A 15,220-nucleotide genomic window follows, 5' to 3' on the forward strand; every position below is an offset into this window, starting at 1 on the left:
GACATTGCTCAGGTGACATTCCTTAAACATGAAAATGAATGCTGACATTGCTTCACATCTGGTGGATGTGTAAGTAAGCTATTTTACCAGGCATTATGTCAGTACTGTGTGTCTGTCACCTTATTTTTGAGTATTTCTGCCTCCTAGTGACCAAAGCTAATGCAGTTTTAAGATGACATATTTTGTCAGTCTAAGGGTCCAAAAAAATCCAAATTAAAGTGATATGACAAAAAATCAAGCAAATCCAAACATTTGAAAAGTTCAATCCCTGAATGTTGGGTGGTTTTACTTCATGTATGATAATTAATGGTATATTTCCAGCTTAATTAAGTAATTGATTAATACGACCAATCTTTTAAGCATTACTGCTCCTTTATAGATATTATGCATACTAAGAACATCCCACTTAAATTGACTTAAGTGGCTAAAGAATGCCATGAGCTGCCATTAACCAAAATGAAAATGTTCTGTATGTGAGCCATCTCTGATGAATATGCTGTCACACTATAATTCACTACCAGCTCCACCTAATTATTTCACAATAGACATAAAATTAATTGACAAAATCAATACTCACTCCACTGACAAAATGGCATTAATCAAATATTGATACATATTGATGGAAAGCCAAGAGATGGACATGGCAACTAATTTAAGTGCTTTTCTCTATGAAAGCCAAAAGAGGAGACCATCAGAAATCAAGGATAAATTTAATTACTTTCAAAGCTATTGTTCATCTTACTTAATTAGTAAATATCCTCCTTCTGTGGGCACACTTTGTGATAGCAGCAGCTGCTCAATAATGTCAGACAGTTAAAGAAACAATTATTGATTCAGTGCTGAATACACCGTGAATAGCTTACTAAAAATGGAGACGTAGAGCTAATGTCTCAGTCCCCCGGCTCCTCACGTAAGCACAAAGTAAATCAGTGAGGACCAGGTCAACAGGAAGGGCTCTTCAAAACCTGAGCACCGGTGTAATCACTGTAAAAGCAAATAGTGGTAGGATGCTTGCTGCAAACAAAGACAAATTAGGGAGGGGGAGGAACTCCTCTAGTCTGTCTAATAAGAAAGTCTATTCTAGTTTCCTTGATGCAAACACACACAAACATCTGGATCCCTTGACGACTGTAGCTCAGACCCCGTAAGAAAGACCACCAATAAATGTCAAAGCTGAGACAAAGTAGATTAATTTATGGTTACTTCATATGTCAAATTACCCATTTTACATGTGCCATGAATTCACACATATTTTACATTTATCTATTCATTTATTTGATTATTTAGCATGCAGTAAAATTTACCACCAAAACTTGATTGCTTGATTGCTGACAATTTCTAGATTTTATTATCATATCCAACCAGGCTCATAACATGTGTGACATTATGGTATGTCCTTTAAATGTCAAGCAACATTTTTGTATAATAACACTGAACTGACTAGATCTCACTGAAAATCAGCACACAACTCTACAGCTGAAAGAGGGTTTCTCGCACATCTTCTAGTAAAATGAAGCTGAACTGGGTGCTCCTCAGTTCAAGGGCAGCAAGTTTTCGGAGAGCAAAAAGGACTGGAGTAACAATTCTGCAGCTCTTTGCTAGCTCCCTGGTCTTTATATGTCTGAATCCTGACAGTTATCATTCACCCTTCATTTAAAACCATGTTCAGCCATTTCCAGCAACAGGAGCTGGAATAAACAAGATGCTCAAGACGGAAAATCTTGCATCCCAAAGAGATCCAAACTTTAGTTTTGCCAAGGAATCACATTCAACGAGTGGTATAAAAGATGAGATAGGGGCAAGTTTCAAGAATGGGGTATGAACAGTTATCTAAGTATCTTTGCTGAGTAAAAACCCAGACCAGGTTTTTATTATAAGTCCATATTCCAGATTTTTAGGGCGTTCCTGGATAACTTTACTCAGCAAAGTTATCCAGATAACTCGGTAAACCTGTTTCTTGAAAGAGGCTCCATACTATAAAACTATAGTATATAAACTATAAATTATTAATTACTTTTTTCAATTCATCCATGACTTGTTTAGTCTATAAATTGTTGAAAAAAAATTGTGAAAAAAAGCTCTGTCAATATTTCCCAGAGCCCAAAACAGCATCTCCAAACTCTTATTTTATCCAACAGACATTCTCAACATAAGCTGGAACCTTTTACTGTTTGGCATATTTGCTCAATAAATGAAATAAAGGATTCATTTTCTGTTGGTCAACTAATTGTTTTGGCATTATTTTACTAATATGTTACCCAGAAGCCCTTAATAAGCCATTAATGTGTTAAGACTATGTTGCTGTGATGCCAAACAAAGCTTAAAAATCACTTAAACACAAGCTTAAAAGCAGATTCATGTGGAAAGGCTGTTTTTCTTAAAACTAGTGTAACTTCTTAGTTTTAGTTCATATTATTAACCCCTATATGGAAACAAATATCTTCTGATTAATGCACTAATTAGACTTTTAGACATATGATGGTTTCCGTTGTTCTGTTGTTGTTGCTGTTTGTTTTGCTCATATATGGACCCTGATGAACCATACTTTGCTAAATTAATAACGTCTTTGCATCCTTTGGTAAAAGCATTAAAGTCCTGGCATGCTTTACTGATATAACATTTCATTTGCCAATGTTCAATCAACATTAATCACACATTAAAATTTTCAAATGGCTACAATATGCTTCTGTAATCCTCCAGATGTGAGATGTGATTGAAAAAGCAACAACAACACAAGTATGAAAAACTTAATACTGCATCATTACAGTTACATATACATCCCAAAAAACAAAAAACACACTGATATACTGTATCTCATTCAGTAAAGATTACACTACTGTACCAGTTGTTATGACGTTAAATGATACCACTGGTGGTAACAATATCACCAGTGGTCGGTGTTAATTGGTCAGACCTTAGTAAAAAATGTTATTATCAAATATGCCACGTCAAGTGAGCTATTTTTGAATATCATAAAACTACCTAGAGATGAGTCCCCATGTAGAGATGTACACTATGAAAATATAAAACATACAAGAGAAAAATACTGACGCTTTGACATGGTTGTGAAACTTAATATGGTGGAATGTGACCCCTAAACTGTAAAACGAAGCATTTAATATTAAACCTGGCTGGAGTAAAGTCCACATTGCTTTGAGAGGCAGTTATGGTTTGGGTTAAGGTTGAAAAAGTTACACATGTGCTCTTGTTGAAGGTTTAAAAAATGCAGCAATGATTTAAATAGGCTCTCCGCTTCATTTAACTAAATGAGAGTACTATAAAGGCTTATTCCCTTGCCAGAAAGCTGGAAAGAGGTTGATTGGATATGAACATTGTATTTCTCTAAAGGATGTCACTGCCATCAAAGTCAGAAATTCATCATATTTGTGTGTTTTTTGGGTGCTTGTGAGGTGTTAAATCAGCCATGAAATGGTCTCATGTCCAGAGTGGGGTGTTTTTTGTAGTTGAACCATTTCACATGAGCAGCTGGTTTTGTTATCTCCCTGCACTGCAGGTCTAATACAGCTGGGTTTCCAATCCAAATACTGCAGTGCTGACTTTGACACTGGAACTTAAAAATAATTATAAGTTTAAAAAAGTGTATAAAATTTGTATTTCCTTAATTCAATATGCAGGAAATAGTAAGGTCAAATATGTCACACACTGACTAAATTATATGCTGATACAGTGTAACATGTTTATACTTCATGTCACATGTGCACTATTGATGTCAAGCTCTGGCTCTTCTGTTTGTGCTTCTGTATACTGCTCATCTATGACGGAGGTATAGAAAGAGCCGTATGCAGAGACTTACAGTCACTTAAAATGATGTTATGAGGTCATTACTGATTGTATAGGGATATTCATAAATAAATCATTATAAATGTTCCCACATGTTAGGCATTTATACAAAATATTGTGTACTAATACAGAATGGAGAAGGTAGAGAATAACATAATTGATCTTAGATGCGGGAACTCTAGAGCAGGACGCCAGGACATTTTTCTTTTTATTTAATGTGTGTTTGCATTGTTTGATGGTTCTCTAAAATGTTTTTGGTGTTTGAATGATGCTTTTATCGCTAAAGACGATCTTCCAGAATTCAACTGAACGAATCTTGACATATTGGTCTAGTAGTTATGAGAGGAGAAGCAAATTAATGTAAACACCTTCATAGGAAAAAATTTCTTCTTAAATAACAAAATCATAGCTACATACACTCCTACATAAGTGAGTCATGTTATGTTGAATGTCAGCAACATTTGTCAGCAATTACATACAAATACGAGCATTTTTCTTTTTCACTAAAAGAAATCATTGCCAGTTATCATCGTCACAAATGATCGAGCTCCAAAGGTTAAGGTATTTGTGCGCCATTTTAAGACTCCAGTTATTTAATACATCAAGAGGAACAGTCTGTAAAAAATCATTACAGCCCATGTAAAACACAGACAAACTGCATCGACAAAGAGGAATAGTGGAAAAGAGGAAATGTGACTCACAAACACATAAGGTTGACACGCATCATTGATTAGAATGACAGCAAGTGTAGCAGTGTTAGTAATCAGTTGACTTACTTTACAGTTGAAGGTGAGTCTTCAACACAAAACCAAATAAAAACTTCACCTTTCCACAAATGATTATTTGTTCACTATCTGTGACTGTGCAGCTCAGACATTTGTTGATTTACCAACTGTACAGACCCTGTCTTCCTCTTTATGTGTCTGTCTGCCTTTGGAGCGTCTCGACCTCAAACTGAAAGGCTGCTGACACTTACATACAGACAAAAACGCCGTCCTGTAGTTGTTATTCATCCACCCATACAGGATGGGATTGACGAATGTCGAGCACATAGCCACAATGTGGAACACAGTGAAAAGCAGCTTAAAGTCCTTCATATACAGAACACTGCTGTCAATGTCGACAGCCAACTGGAATGCGTGGAAAGGCAACCAACTGACAGCGAAGACCACCACCATGGTCAGTAGCATCTTGGTGGTTTTCTTTCTGCGCTGATGGTGGTCGTTTCGGCCTCCAGAAGTCATGTGGTTCTTCAGCTTATTCCAGATGCGGATGTAGGCAACAGAGTTGATGGCCAAAGGTAAACCGTATTGAACCAGAAGCATTGATATACTGTAGATACTTCCGTTCATGCTGCTTCCCGGCCACTTCTCTGTACACACCTGAATAGACTCATCCGGTGAGAGATCGAAGGTCCCGTACTCCCTAAAGATGGCGAGCGGGCTGGCCAGCAGGGCGCTGACGGCCCACGTGATGACAATGACCACAGTGCACATGTCTTTGGACATCTTGGTCTCCATGTGGTAGACGATGCTCCTGTGGCGGTCCAAGGCAATGATGTTCAAAGTGATGGTCGACACATGCACAGCTATGCCTTGAGCGCAGGGCAGCATGAAGCACAGCACCTGACCGAACTTCCACTCGCCGTAGAGAGTGTAGACCAGCGTGAAAGGTAAACACAGAGTGTTCACCAGCAAGTCCGCCACAGCCAAATTTACAATGAAGAAATTGGTAACAGTGCGTAGATTTTTAAACTTGTAGACGACATATATCACTAAGCAGTTTCCGATGACTCCGAACAGTATGATTGTGCTGTAAGCAAGGATGAGAATAACTTGAACTCCAAACAGCTTTGTGCTGTCCTCGAGCTTCAGAAAGTTCCCGTCATTGGTCGGGGTTGTAGATGAGCAGCAGTTGGAAGATTTAACCTCAAGTTGAGACTCTTCCACTTGAGTCATGTTCAGTTCATCTGAAGTATCCATGGCTAACAGCCCCCATAAGTCAATCTGTGAAAAGATGGACATCAATTTGAGCGATGCTTAATCACGATGTGACCCAGACAAAGTGAGTTTCATTTTCTATGAATCAATAGACAGAAATCTGCCACAAGTTTTTCAATATTTCCTCACTTTGTGTCTATAAAATGAAACACAATTTCAGCAAATGAAAAGCAGCTTTTCAAAGTCAGTGTTTTAAATATACGTTGGGATTCTTACAGCATTTATTTCAATTATGAGTGAAAACTACTAAATAACTTGATTAACTATGACTTACAATATAAATGTCAAATCCACACATACAGAAACATAAGATGAGATGGGTGTATTGAATATATTTTATATATTTCATATTCCGCCAGAAACCAGAACCAACATTGTCACATCTATAATGTTACAATTTGTAAATTTTACAAGTCTTGTTAAATTGAGCTGAACATCACAGAGACAGACTGCAGATCCTGCCTTCAGGAGACAAATCATGCAACTCCCCCACAGACAGTGAACAATAGCTTTGGACCCTCTCTGACCCTGACAGCATACATTATGATTTTACAACAATATTGGCACATTTTCCTATTCACAGCTGTGTCCATGTAAATGGAGTTGCCTTATGTCACAAAAAACTCTATCAGCAGCTCTAAAACTACAATGACTGCCACCTGATGACAATCATCAATTCATGTCTTGATGCTGTGTTCGCGACACTGCTGTTTGTGTTTTTAGATATTAAGTTCGACCATCACAATACACGTCCTTTTATACATGCACCCTTTAAAAAGCTTTTGGGAAAACACGGTGAATGCATGAACCACAGCCACATTTTCTCCTTGATTGCTAAACGCTGCAGTGATCCTTCGGGTCACACCAATATTTAATTGATTATCAAGAAACAGCAAACCTGCTAGACTTTGAAAATCTTACATTTGTAGCTATGTCTAAACTTAGAACTTAGAAGTTAAAGGCAAATCCTTCAATTCTTTGAACCTTAAATTCAGTTTTCTCTGAGTCTCAGCTTGTGATAATTATCTTATCAAGGATTTAACACATATGCAAGTAAAAAAAAAACATGTCATGGGTCCGTTTTCAGGGTGACAGTGCAACAGCAGGCTGCAGCTTTTTTTTACACACTAGAAAACTGTCCGGTTCAAAAGATCAAATGCAGATCAGCGGATCATGTCAAATTAATTTTCATAAAGCTTATTCCTCAGATTAAGATCCACTCACCTCAATCTGCAGAATGAGATGTTTTAGATTCCTCTCATTGTTTCTTCCTCCAGTAAAAATTTAACCATATATTTTAACGCGCGTCTTCTCGTCCCTGTGATATCCAGAAAAACAAAAGAATATAAATCATAGGATAATCTTTTTCAGGGAGGAACAGCGTGCGCGCAATATCGAAGCGCGCAACATTTGCCAGTGCGCACTGCAGCCTCCTGAGTTTGGCATTAAGGCGCATTACCTGCCCTGTGAGACTCTGAGAGACCGACAGATGAGGCGGGTTAAGTAACAGGGAGGAAACGCGTCTTTCCCAGACCAACATTCTCAAACAGAGAGTTTCTGTTGCGCTTCATTCTGAGCGAGTACGCATCTACTCGACATCCACGCGTGCTGGAAAGGCAAATGTCATATTTTCGCCTCCCTGTGCCAACAGTGTTGCAGAAAGATGTGAAGCAAGGCTATATTGAGCATTTGTATTCAAATCTCATGTCCTACTGTGTGGGAACACCCTGCTCTCATGTCAAATTGAGAAATCTTTTCAACATAACCAAAAGTACTGAAATCAAAACAAGTACTAAAATGTTTTCTGTTGTTTTGCTCTGGTGTGCCTCTGCAGACAAATTCATCAGTGAGGAGCGCACAGAGCCTGACCAGTTGGGTCCTTTGTGTGCAGGATCAAGGGCTTGATCACAATTGTCAGCTGATTAAAACAACACAACCTCCTTCACATGTTAGGTTGGAATAAAAAAATGAGCCCAAGATGTTGAAATCACACTCTCAATGTAAGTTTAGCAATCCGCAGTGGACAGAGCAAACACAATGTGATCTGCAGAATACAATTGACTGCAGAGGAGGAGTTAAAAACTGTATACTTGTGTGCTCAAGGTTGCATTTGCTTTTTTACCACTTTTTGAGCACTGACTTGAAAATTACACACTGAAATAAAAACCACATAACTCAGCATACTTATAAGGTCAGACTATGATATAAAAATTTATCAAAAGTGTGACCTTTAACATACAGGCACAGTAACTCTTACAAGATCTGTAAGAAATGTGCGAGTCTGCCGTCATCAACAATTTACAGCATCATCAATATGAATCAAAAGCAAAAACTGATTACAATGTTATTCTACAGGAATGGTGGAGCATGATTTTGACACGATGCAGGTAAAATTCAGTCATCACCAACTGGAGCTCAGCAGGTTTAATCCTTATACCCAATGATCTACTCAAATGTCATTACTGGAGACTTTATGAAGTAAGCCAGACATTTTATAATAATGTCAATGACTCTGAGAGTTTGCACTTAAAAATGGTACAGGGTCACTAACCAGTATCAAACTGTTTAGCCTCTGGCTGATAATTGGGGTGATAATTTGATTACCAGTGTTATAAAGCACGACAGCATGTGGCCATTGGAAATTGAGTTACTTGCAGTATCCTTGGCAAAAACCACTTTGTCCATAATGCAACTAAACAGATGGTGAAGTAATGAGAAAAACCAGGAAACCCTGAATAGATGAGCATGTTAAGAGTTTCCCCTATAGGAGGTGGAGCAGCCTTTACCGAGGTCCTTGTTATAACATGAATGTCAGCACAAGAAAGGTTTTGAGGGTCTTTTAAGGTTGCAGCTCTTCCACTACAATGTATGTTTTCAAATGTATACTACATAATTTTTTGATGTATTTCTCCTTCCATTGCAGGCAGCTATTGTTTTGCATTCATGATCTTACCAAAGTATAGTGACTTTAATATAGACTTAACATTCACTGTGATGGATTACACAACTCAACTATGAAGAGTGATAACAGGTTTTCATACCATACCAAAGAAATGAATGGAAATCCAAAGTCTGGAATAGAAAAAGTACATTTTAAAATTCTCTTGTGCTGTCATTGGTATTTCAAGGGAATGTTAATTGTACGGTTTTACTGAGCATTACTGTTCTTTCTTTTTTTTTTCTCCTATTTTGTTGTTTGCATTTTGTTTTTGTTATTGTTGAAAAATGTTAGAGAACAAACGTTTTCATCTACCTGTGATGTAAAGTTTATGTAATTTGTAGTAAATGGGGTAAAACATTCAACTAGTAGCAACTGGCAACTGGCAGCCGGTGCTTAAAGAGCACAGAAGTCTTTCAACCTGCATTAATTGACTATTTTGGCCACTTAGGGGCAATGGAAACAAGTTGTAAACACAACATTGGCATATAACCACCTTTTAAGTTGATAAAGCGAACTTGTTAGCAAAGAGTCGTATATTTACACATCCAACAGACACATTCATTCATTTGTTTGGAGTCTGTTTCTGCCCAACCTGGCAAATGTAAGTCAAATATTCACTCTCCACTGTTATGACCTGGTTCAAGTGGCCACAACAAATAGGAGACACACCATATTCAAGAGTTGACAAAATGTAATTCATTAAATCAAATTTAAAAAACTGACAAAATATTTACAATATGGGGCTGTGGATGTCAGTGGGATCAGTGGTGTATGTGATGCATGGGTGGTGTATGTGTGTGGGGGGGGGGGTGTTGGAAGGTGCATAAAAGCAAAAGATATAACTAAGGCAGCATAACTAAATCACACCAAAAATGTGGAGGGAAGAGCAGAGAGCTGCAGACAGCAGCAGCAGCAACAAGCAGTCGGAGGAGGGGGAGAGCACAGCCTCAGCTGCAGCCTGGTGTTAATAACCTGGCCACACCGTGGGCCCTCAGATGTGGCCAGCCATCCTAACGAACACCTGCAGCAACAGAGCAGACAGGTAAATCACAAGGCCAAACAAAGATGACAGCAGGCGTCATCACACACACACAAACACACACACTCCTGGCCCCACGCTTAAGACGGGGTCCCAACAGAATCACCACAAACCCAACTTAAACTAATCACATAATCACAAAGAAAAAAAGAAAACAAAGAAAAAACACATGACCCCCATCCTGCCCCTGGATTGCTACTTGCCCATCCTCAGCAACCCTGGTACCTGAGAGGAAAAAAAAAAAAAGAAAACAGGTGAGGCATGAGCAATCCAAAAAAAAACCCAGGATGAAATGGCAAACTAAATCAAAACCCAAACAAATCACAAAATAAAACAGAAATGATTTACAAAAAAAACAACACTCCCTCATTTAATGCAGTGGGGCCGACTACCCAACCCCAACTGGAACAAAGAGTTTGACCAGCAGCTGGAGGGCCTGAGGCTTTATCAGCCGGTGATAGATCCCATCCTGCAGAGCTAAATAAGAATTGTTTAGCCTATCACATGTAACGGGAACATCAGGATCATTAGGTCCCTCTCACCATCCACACTCCCAACAGGACCCTCAGGATCGGCAAACACAAAGTGCAGGAGAAAGATTTTCCACATCAGCCTGTGTAACTTCCAAGTCTTTTCGTGCCACTTCACAATGAGAGATCCAATGCCCAGACAGCTGGCTAATGGTTGGAATGGGACAAGACAGAGCAGGCTCAATGAGCTGACTCGGTTCTTCAGCGAGCTTGCATGTATGCCACATCCTAGCAAACTTGATTACATCATGCTTTAACCAAGGCTTTAACTCATCCAGCTCCCCAGACACTAGCGGTTTGGAAATAACCACAGGAGACGATGGCACATTGGTCCACACAGCACTACCAGCCAGGCTGTTGCCCAAAATCATAACATCATCAAGTGGCAACGCAGGGCACAACCTGACAGGAACAACACCCAGTACCAGCTCACAATCCAGCATAATATAATGGCACAGCACAGGAATTAAGCCCAACTCCATACGTCATCAGTTCTGTATTGTATTGTGACTCCACAATAAAAGAGTGTTTAGCACTTGTGTCAAGCAACAGCTTAATCTGTACATGCTCCTCACTACCAACCAATGACAGCGTCAGCAATGAAGGGCTCAAAACCAGAACCAGTTTTGGGAAACAGGCCAGAACTAGAACCAGTACTTAAATCCACACGAAACGGCCTCTGCTCCAAAACAGTAGAGCATACGATGGTGAACTACAAACCAGGTGAAAGAGTTCCCACCGTTTTCATCTCCACTTTTCCAATAACCCCAAGAGTGCATCTCTGAAGAACTACTCTTGCGTCAAAACAAAAACACCAGCTAATTCAGCTGCTTTAAGTGCTGTGGAAGGCTTCTGCTCATTTACATAAGGGATAGCGTTTTTAAACTGTTCTAGCACAATCAGCTCACAAAGACTGTCAAGAGTATCAACTTTCGCAGCTGCGCACCAATGGTGAAATGGGATGCCAAATTTGTTTGCTTATCGCCCTTTATACAGCTGACTTCACCATATCATAATCCAAATCATCTTCAGCTGAATATGCATATAGCTGCATATAGCTGAATAAGCCTCCTGAGCTCTCCCAGTGAGGACACACTGAAGCATCAACACTCTGTCCAAATCTGGCCAATTTTTTGCATCTGCAACACATTCAGAAAGAGTGAAAAAAGCGTCAGGGTCTCGCTCATTAAACTTTGGCACCAAACACAGATTAGCAACAACATCAGCAACACCTGCTACAGAACCAACAGAAGCAGAATCCTCTGTACTAGACCCGCCTCCCCGAGGAAGCTTACCCTCTCTGATTAATTGTAACTTGGACTGCTCTCAATTTCGTTTTTTCAATTCTGAATATTCTCCAATTCAAGCTGCTTTTCCACCTCAAGTTGCTTCTCTTTCTCTTTACCCATCTGTCAAAGTTTCTCCAGCTCAAGTTGCTTCTCTCTGTCCATTTCCTTATCCTCCATGTCCACGTTTAAGTGTAACTTCTCCTGCTCAAACTGCATAGCTAACAACTCTTTTTGCTGGCCAAAAGCCAAACTGCAGACGCAGACACCGGCACGGGCGCTGGCTCTGCTGCATCCGGACAAAACTCACTCTTCTGTAACACACCTTGCTCTAACAAAGACAACAAAACCAATTTTCTAATCTCATCTTTACCACTTTTCTCCACAACAACAATGCCATAATGGTCAGCTAGCTGATCCTTTTCAGCCATTTACAAATGCCACCGCAGTTGCCCCAAAAAACCCTGAAGAGGCAATAATTAAATATTACTGGTACAGACTCTTTAGCGGCTAAATTCTCCAGTGTTCCCCAGCTAATTTCTAACTTTGTCCGTTTCAATGACACTGAGGAAAGCAGTGAGAGTGAACCAAAACATTAACATTGCATCCATAAAACCCAAACAATGAGCTAAAAGACATTTAAACGGTCCATAGAGAAGGCAACTGCAGAGTAGGGTGATAACTATCTGTGGATTCATCACTTGTGAGACTTCCTTCACATACAAGTAGTGACTAGTGATTGATTGTTAATAAAATAGAATATTTATCATAGCAGCTTGAAAGAGGATTCTCTAATTATTATGCGCAGTTACAAAGAGGATTCTGTAGATGTTCACACCCATTTTATGACATAGTTTTAGACACTGTGGAGTCTACCGAATTCTAGAGGACTGAATTATTTCAATAAACCTGAACATAAACATAGCTTCCTTTGATGTTTTTCCCGTTGTTAGTTATGTAAATGGTTTAAAGCTACTGATGAAATAGCAGGAGCCTTTAGCATAAATGTAACTTTTATCCAAATTAAAACATTTAGGTTAATTTTAACTTGTATCTCTGTTTTTTAAAAGAAGTTCAGAAATTACAGAACATTTCTGTGTTGTGTTGTGAACAGTTTATCATGATTAACTGATTCATGATTAATGAGAATTTCACCAGATTAACGTAGCAGAAAATGTGACTATCTAAATGTAATGAGAATGAAAAGTCTATTCTTCATAATCATTTCATTCTTGCACAATGTCCTTTTCACTGAAAAGTCAGTGCATGGAAGTCTGAATCTGTTTTCTAGTTTCATGCTTTATTGATCTTAATCATAGCAGGGTTATAGAATTCATTGTCTCAACTCATGTTCTATAAATTACGTAAAACTGCCCAGTCACTGCACTAAACAACAACATGCTCTGCACCCATAACTGAACATGACAGCACAGAGTAGTGACTGATTATTGATCTCCTCAAGCTAAGTAGAATCGTTCTCCAGTGATATCTGAAATGACTGGAGCATACCTAAATACCTGCAAGAGTTTTCATGGCTCATACAAAGAGTCTGTAGAGGACGACAGCACATTCATCATTCTGAACAGCAGAGACATTCATATGCTAAGCTGCACAGAGCCCTTATGTCAGGGATACTTAATCATAGCCTATTAAATAAAATTATTGAGCAAATGTCCCCTGTTCTCTACAAAGCTGCAAACCACTGTCCATGTTACAAAGATGTTTACTCTATTTTTCACTATGCAGTTATACTTTTTCTCCTGAGTTATATTAATCATGCAGATAAACATTCATTGAAAAGGCTTCCACAGGAATTCAGCTAAGGTTGAGGTTTTATTATGTACCTTAGCAACATTTTTGGTAAACACTAAGGTGTCACTGCTAGTTTGCATCAGAATGAGGACATAATAACACAGCTGTCCTTAAAAATAATATTACTATACATCAAGACTGTAGAAGCTATTTATTGGTTTGTTTGTTGTTTGCGTTATTATTCTAGATATTTACTTTATTTAGACTCAATTTTGATAGTATTGTATTTTGCTAGTTATTTCTTTAGTTTCACTATTTGCTTGTTTAGCATATTTAGTTTTAGTTTACTAGTATATTTTATATTTTATGTTATTTTGTGAGGATTGGGTAATACTATGGGCACCTCAGGTTATATACAGTACGTGGGTGGGAAGATATAGGATCAGCATGCATACTGTGAGGATCTGTAGTTTTTTACCAGGGCAATAGAGACAGCAGGAGCCATGATTTCTTCATTCTTTTGTTTGCCTGCTTGCAGTCGATAAATAAACTTCAAGAACAAGGACGTATTTTTGCCTGCTGCGTACATCACATCCCCATGGTGCATCAATGGTCCTTTGATTCTAAGTTTCATTGACTTTTGATTTAGATTATTGACCTCCACAAACATTTTCCAACAGTCAAATTAAAAACTTACTTACTTAAAGAGGCTTGTCTATTCAGACCTGAAGACATGTAACATCATCTATGGAGACTGTGTATGGTCAGATCTTTTGCAGGTTTTTAATCAAGACACTAATTAGACCGGTTTCAGATACAATGAAAAGTGAAGGTATTCTCTATTCATATGAATGTGCAGTTTTCACTTAAAGGACGCCTCGTCGAGTGTGTACTTCAGTCTTTATCTGTTTATCTTCAGGGACAAGGAGTCTCTTATGAATGTGAATGAGGTGATCATGATTAAACTTTGGTCACAGCTGACGCAAATTTGCATGCAGATAACGATAAAGCATTGTCCTTCCTTCTCACATGCGCAGGGCTGCCAGTGTGTGTAGTCAATTTAGACGAGTATTACCACACTGCTCTCTCACAGCCAGAGCTAATAGTCTTTCTGCCTGCTGGTTGGCTACTTCTCTGCCTCAGTATTCATCATAATTAGTACAGACACTGCTGTGCCATATTTATGGTTTGGGTTTAATAAAGCTGTGGAAAACAACTACTACACTTTCTCTGTTTGACATTTTGTAGACAGCTCATCTGCATGTAAGAATAGGCAGTGTTTGAGATAGTTTTTTTTCTTATTTTAAAAACATGATATAACAAAAAGTAAAAATGACAAACCTAAATGCTGGGTAAACTGCTCTAAATATGGTTATGTGTGTATTCATGAAGCTGAATTCAATCTTGTCCCAGAATGCTGCTCAGAGGACTCTTGATTTTGAAAACTTCCTGATTGGTCATAATGACCTGAACATTTAATGTAATGAAGAAGCCCAAATATGAGGAAATATGTCAAGAGAATCATGAAACACATTTATTATCTTCAGAACCAATAACTATGTAGTAGAATAGTGCTAATTTGGTTGTAAAGACTAAAGCAAGTTAAGTGTTCACACATAGTCAATGTTTCAATCATGTATTCAGGCTTCTAAATTTGAGATTTTTGAGCAGTTTTAAAGGAGACATATCATGCTTTTTGCAATTTTCTGTTATTTTTGTTCTCTTATGGTGTCGGATGTCTATGTTAAACATGGTCAAAATTCCAAAACTTGAGGTTAACATATGTAAAAATGCTCCCTGTGAGTCAAAAGCCCAGGCTTCAACCTGCTCAGAACGCTTAAGTTGCAAATTTACCTCTACTTTCTCCTCAT

The 15,220-nt window shown here is 38.4% G+C and overlaps 1 protein-coding gene across 1 annotated transcript; it reads right to left on the reverse strand.

Moving 5' to 3' along the window:
• Positions 1–1,973: 1,973 nt before the first annotated feature.
• Positions 1,974–7,439, reverse strand: npy2r (neuropeptide Y receptor Y2). Its single transcript, XM_067585092.1, has 2 exons — positions 7,026–7,439; positions 1,974–5,807 (listed from the first exon to the last, which is right to left on the reverse strand). The coding sequence occupies exon 2, from the start codon at positions 5,781–5,783 to the stop codon at positions 4,671–4,673; it is 1,113 nt and encodes a 370-aa protein (XP_067441193.1). The 5' UTR covers positions 5,784–5,807; positions 7,026–7,439; the 3' UTR covers positions 1,974–4,670.
• Positions 7,440–15,220: the final 7,781 nt, after the last annotated feature.

The sequence above is a fragment of the Thunnus thynnus genome, chromosome 3 (assembly GCF_963924715.1).
Source record: "Thunnus thynnus chromosome 3, fThuThy2.1, whole genome shotgun sequence".
In the NCBI taxonomy this organism is placed as follows: domain Eukaryota; kingdom Metazoa; phylum Chordata; class Actinopteri; order Scombriformes; family Scombridae; genus Thunnus; species Thunnus thynnus.

Coding starts and splice junctions, on each gene's coding strand:
- npy2r (XM_067585092.1), bottom strand. CDS start 5,783: ATGGATACTTCAGATGAACTGAACATGACTCAAGTGGAAGAGTCTCAA.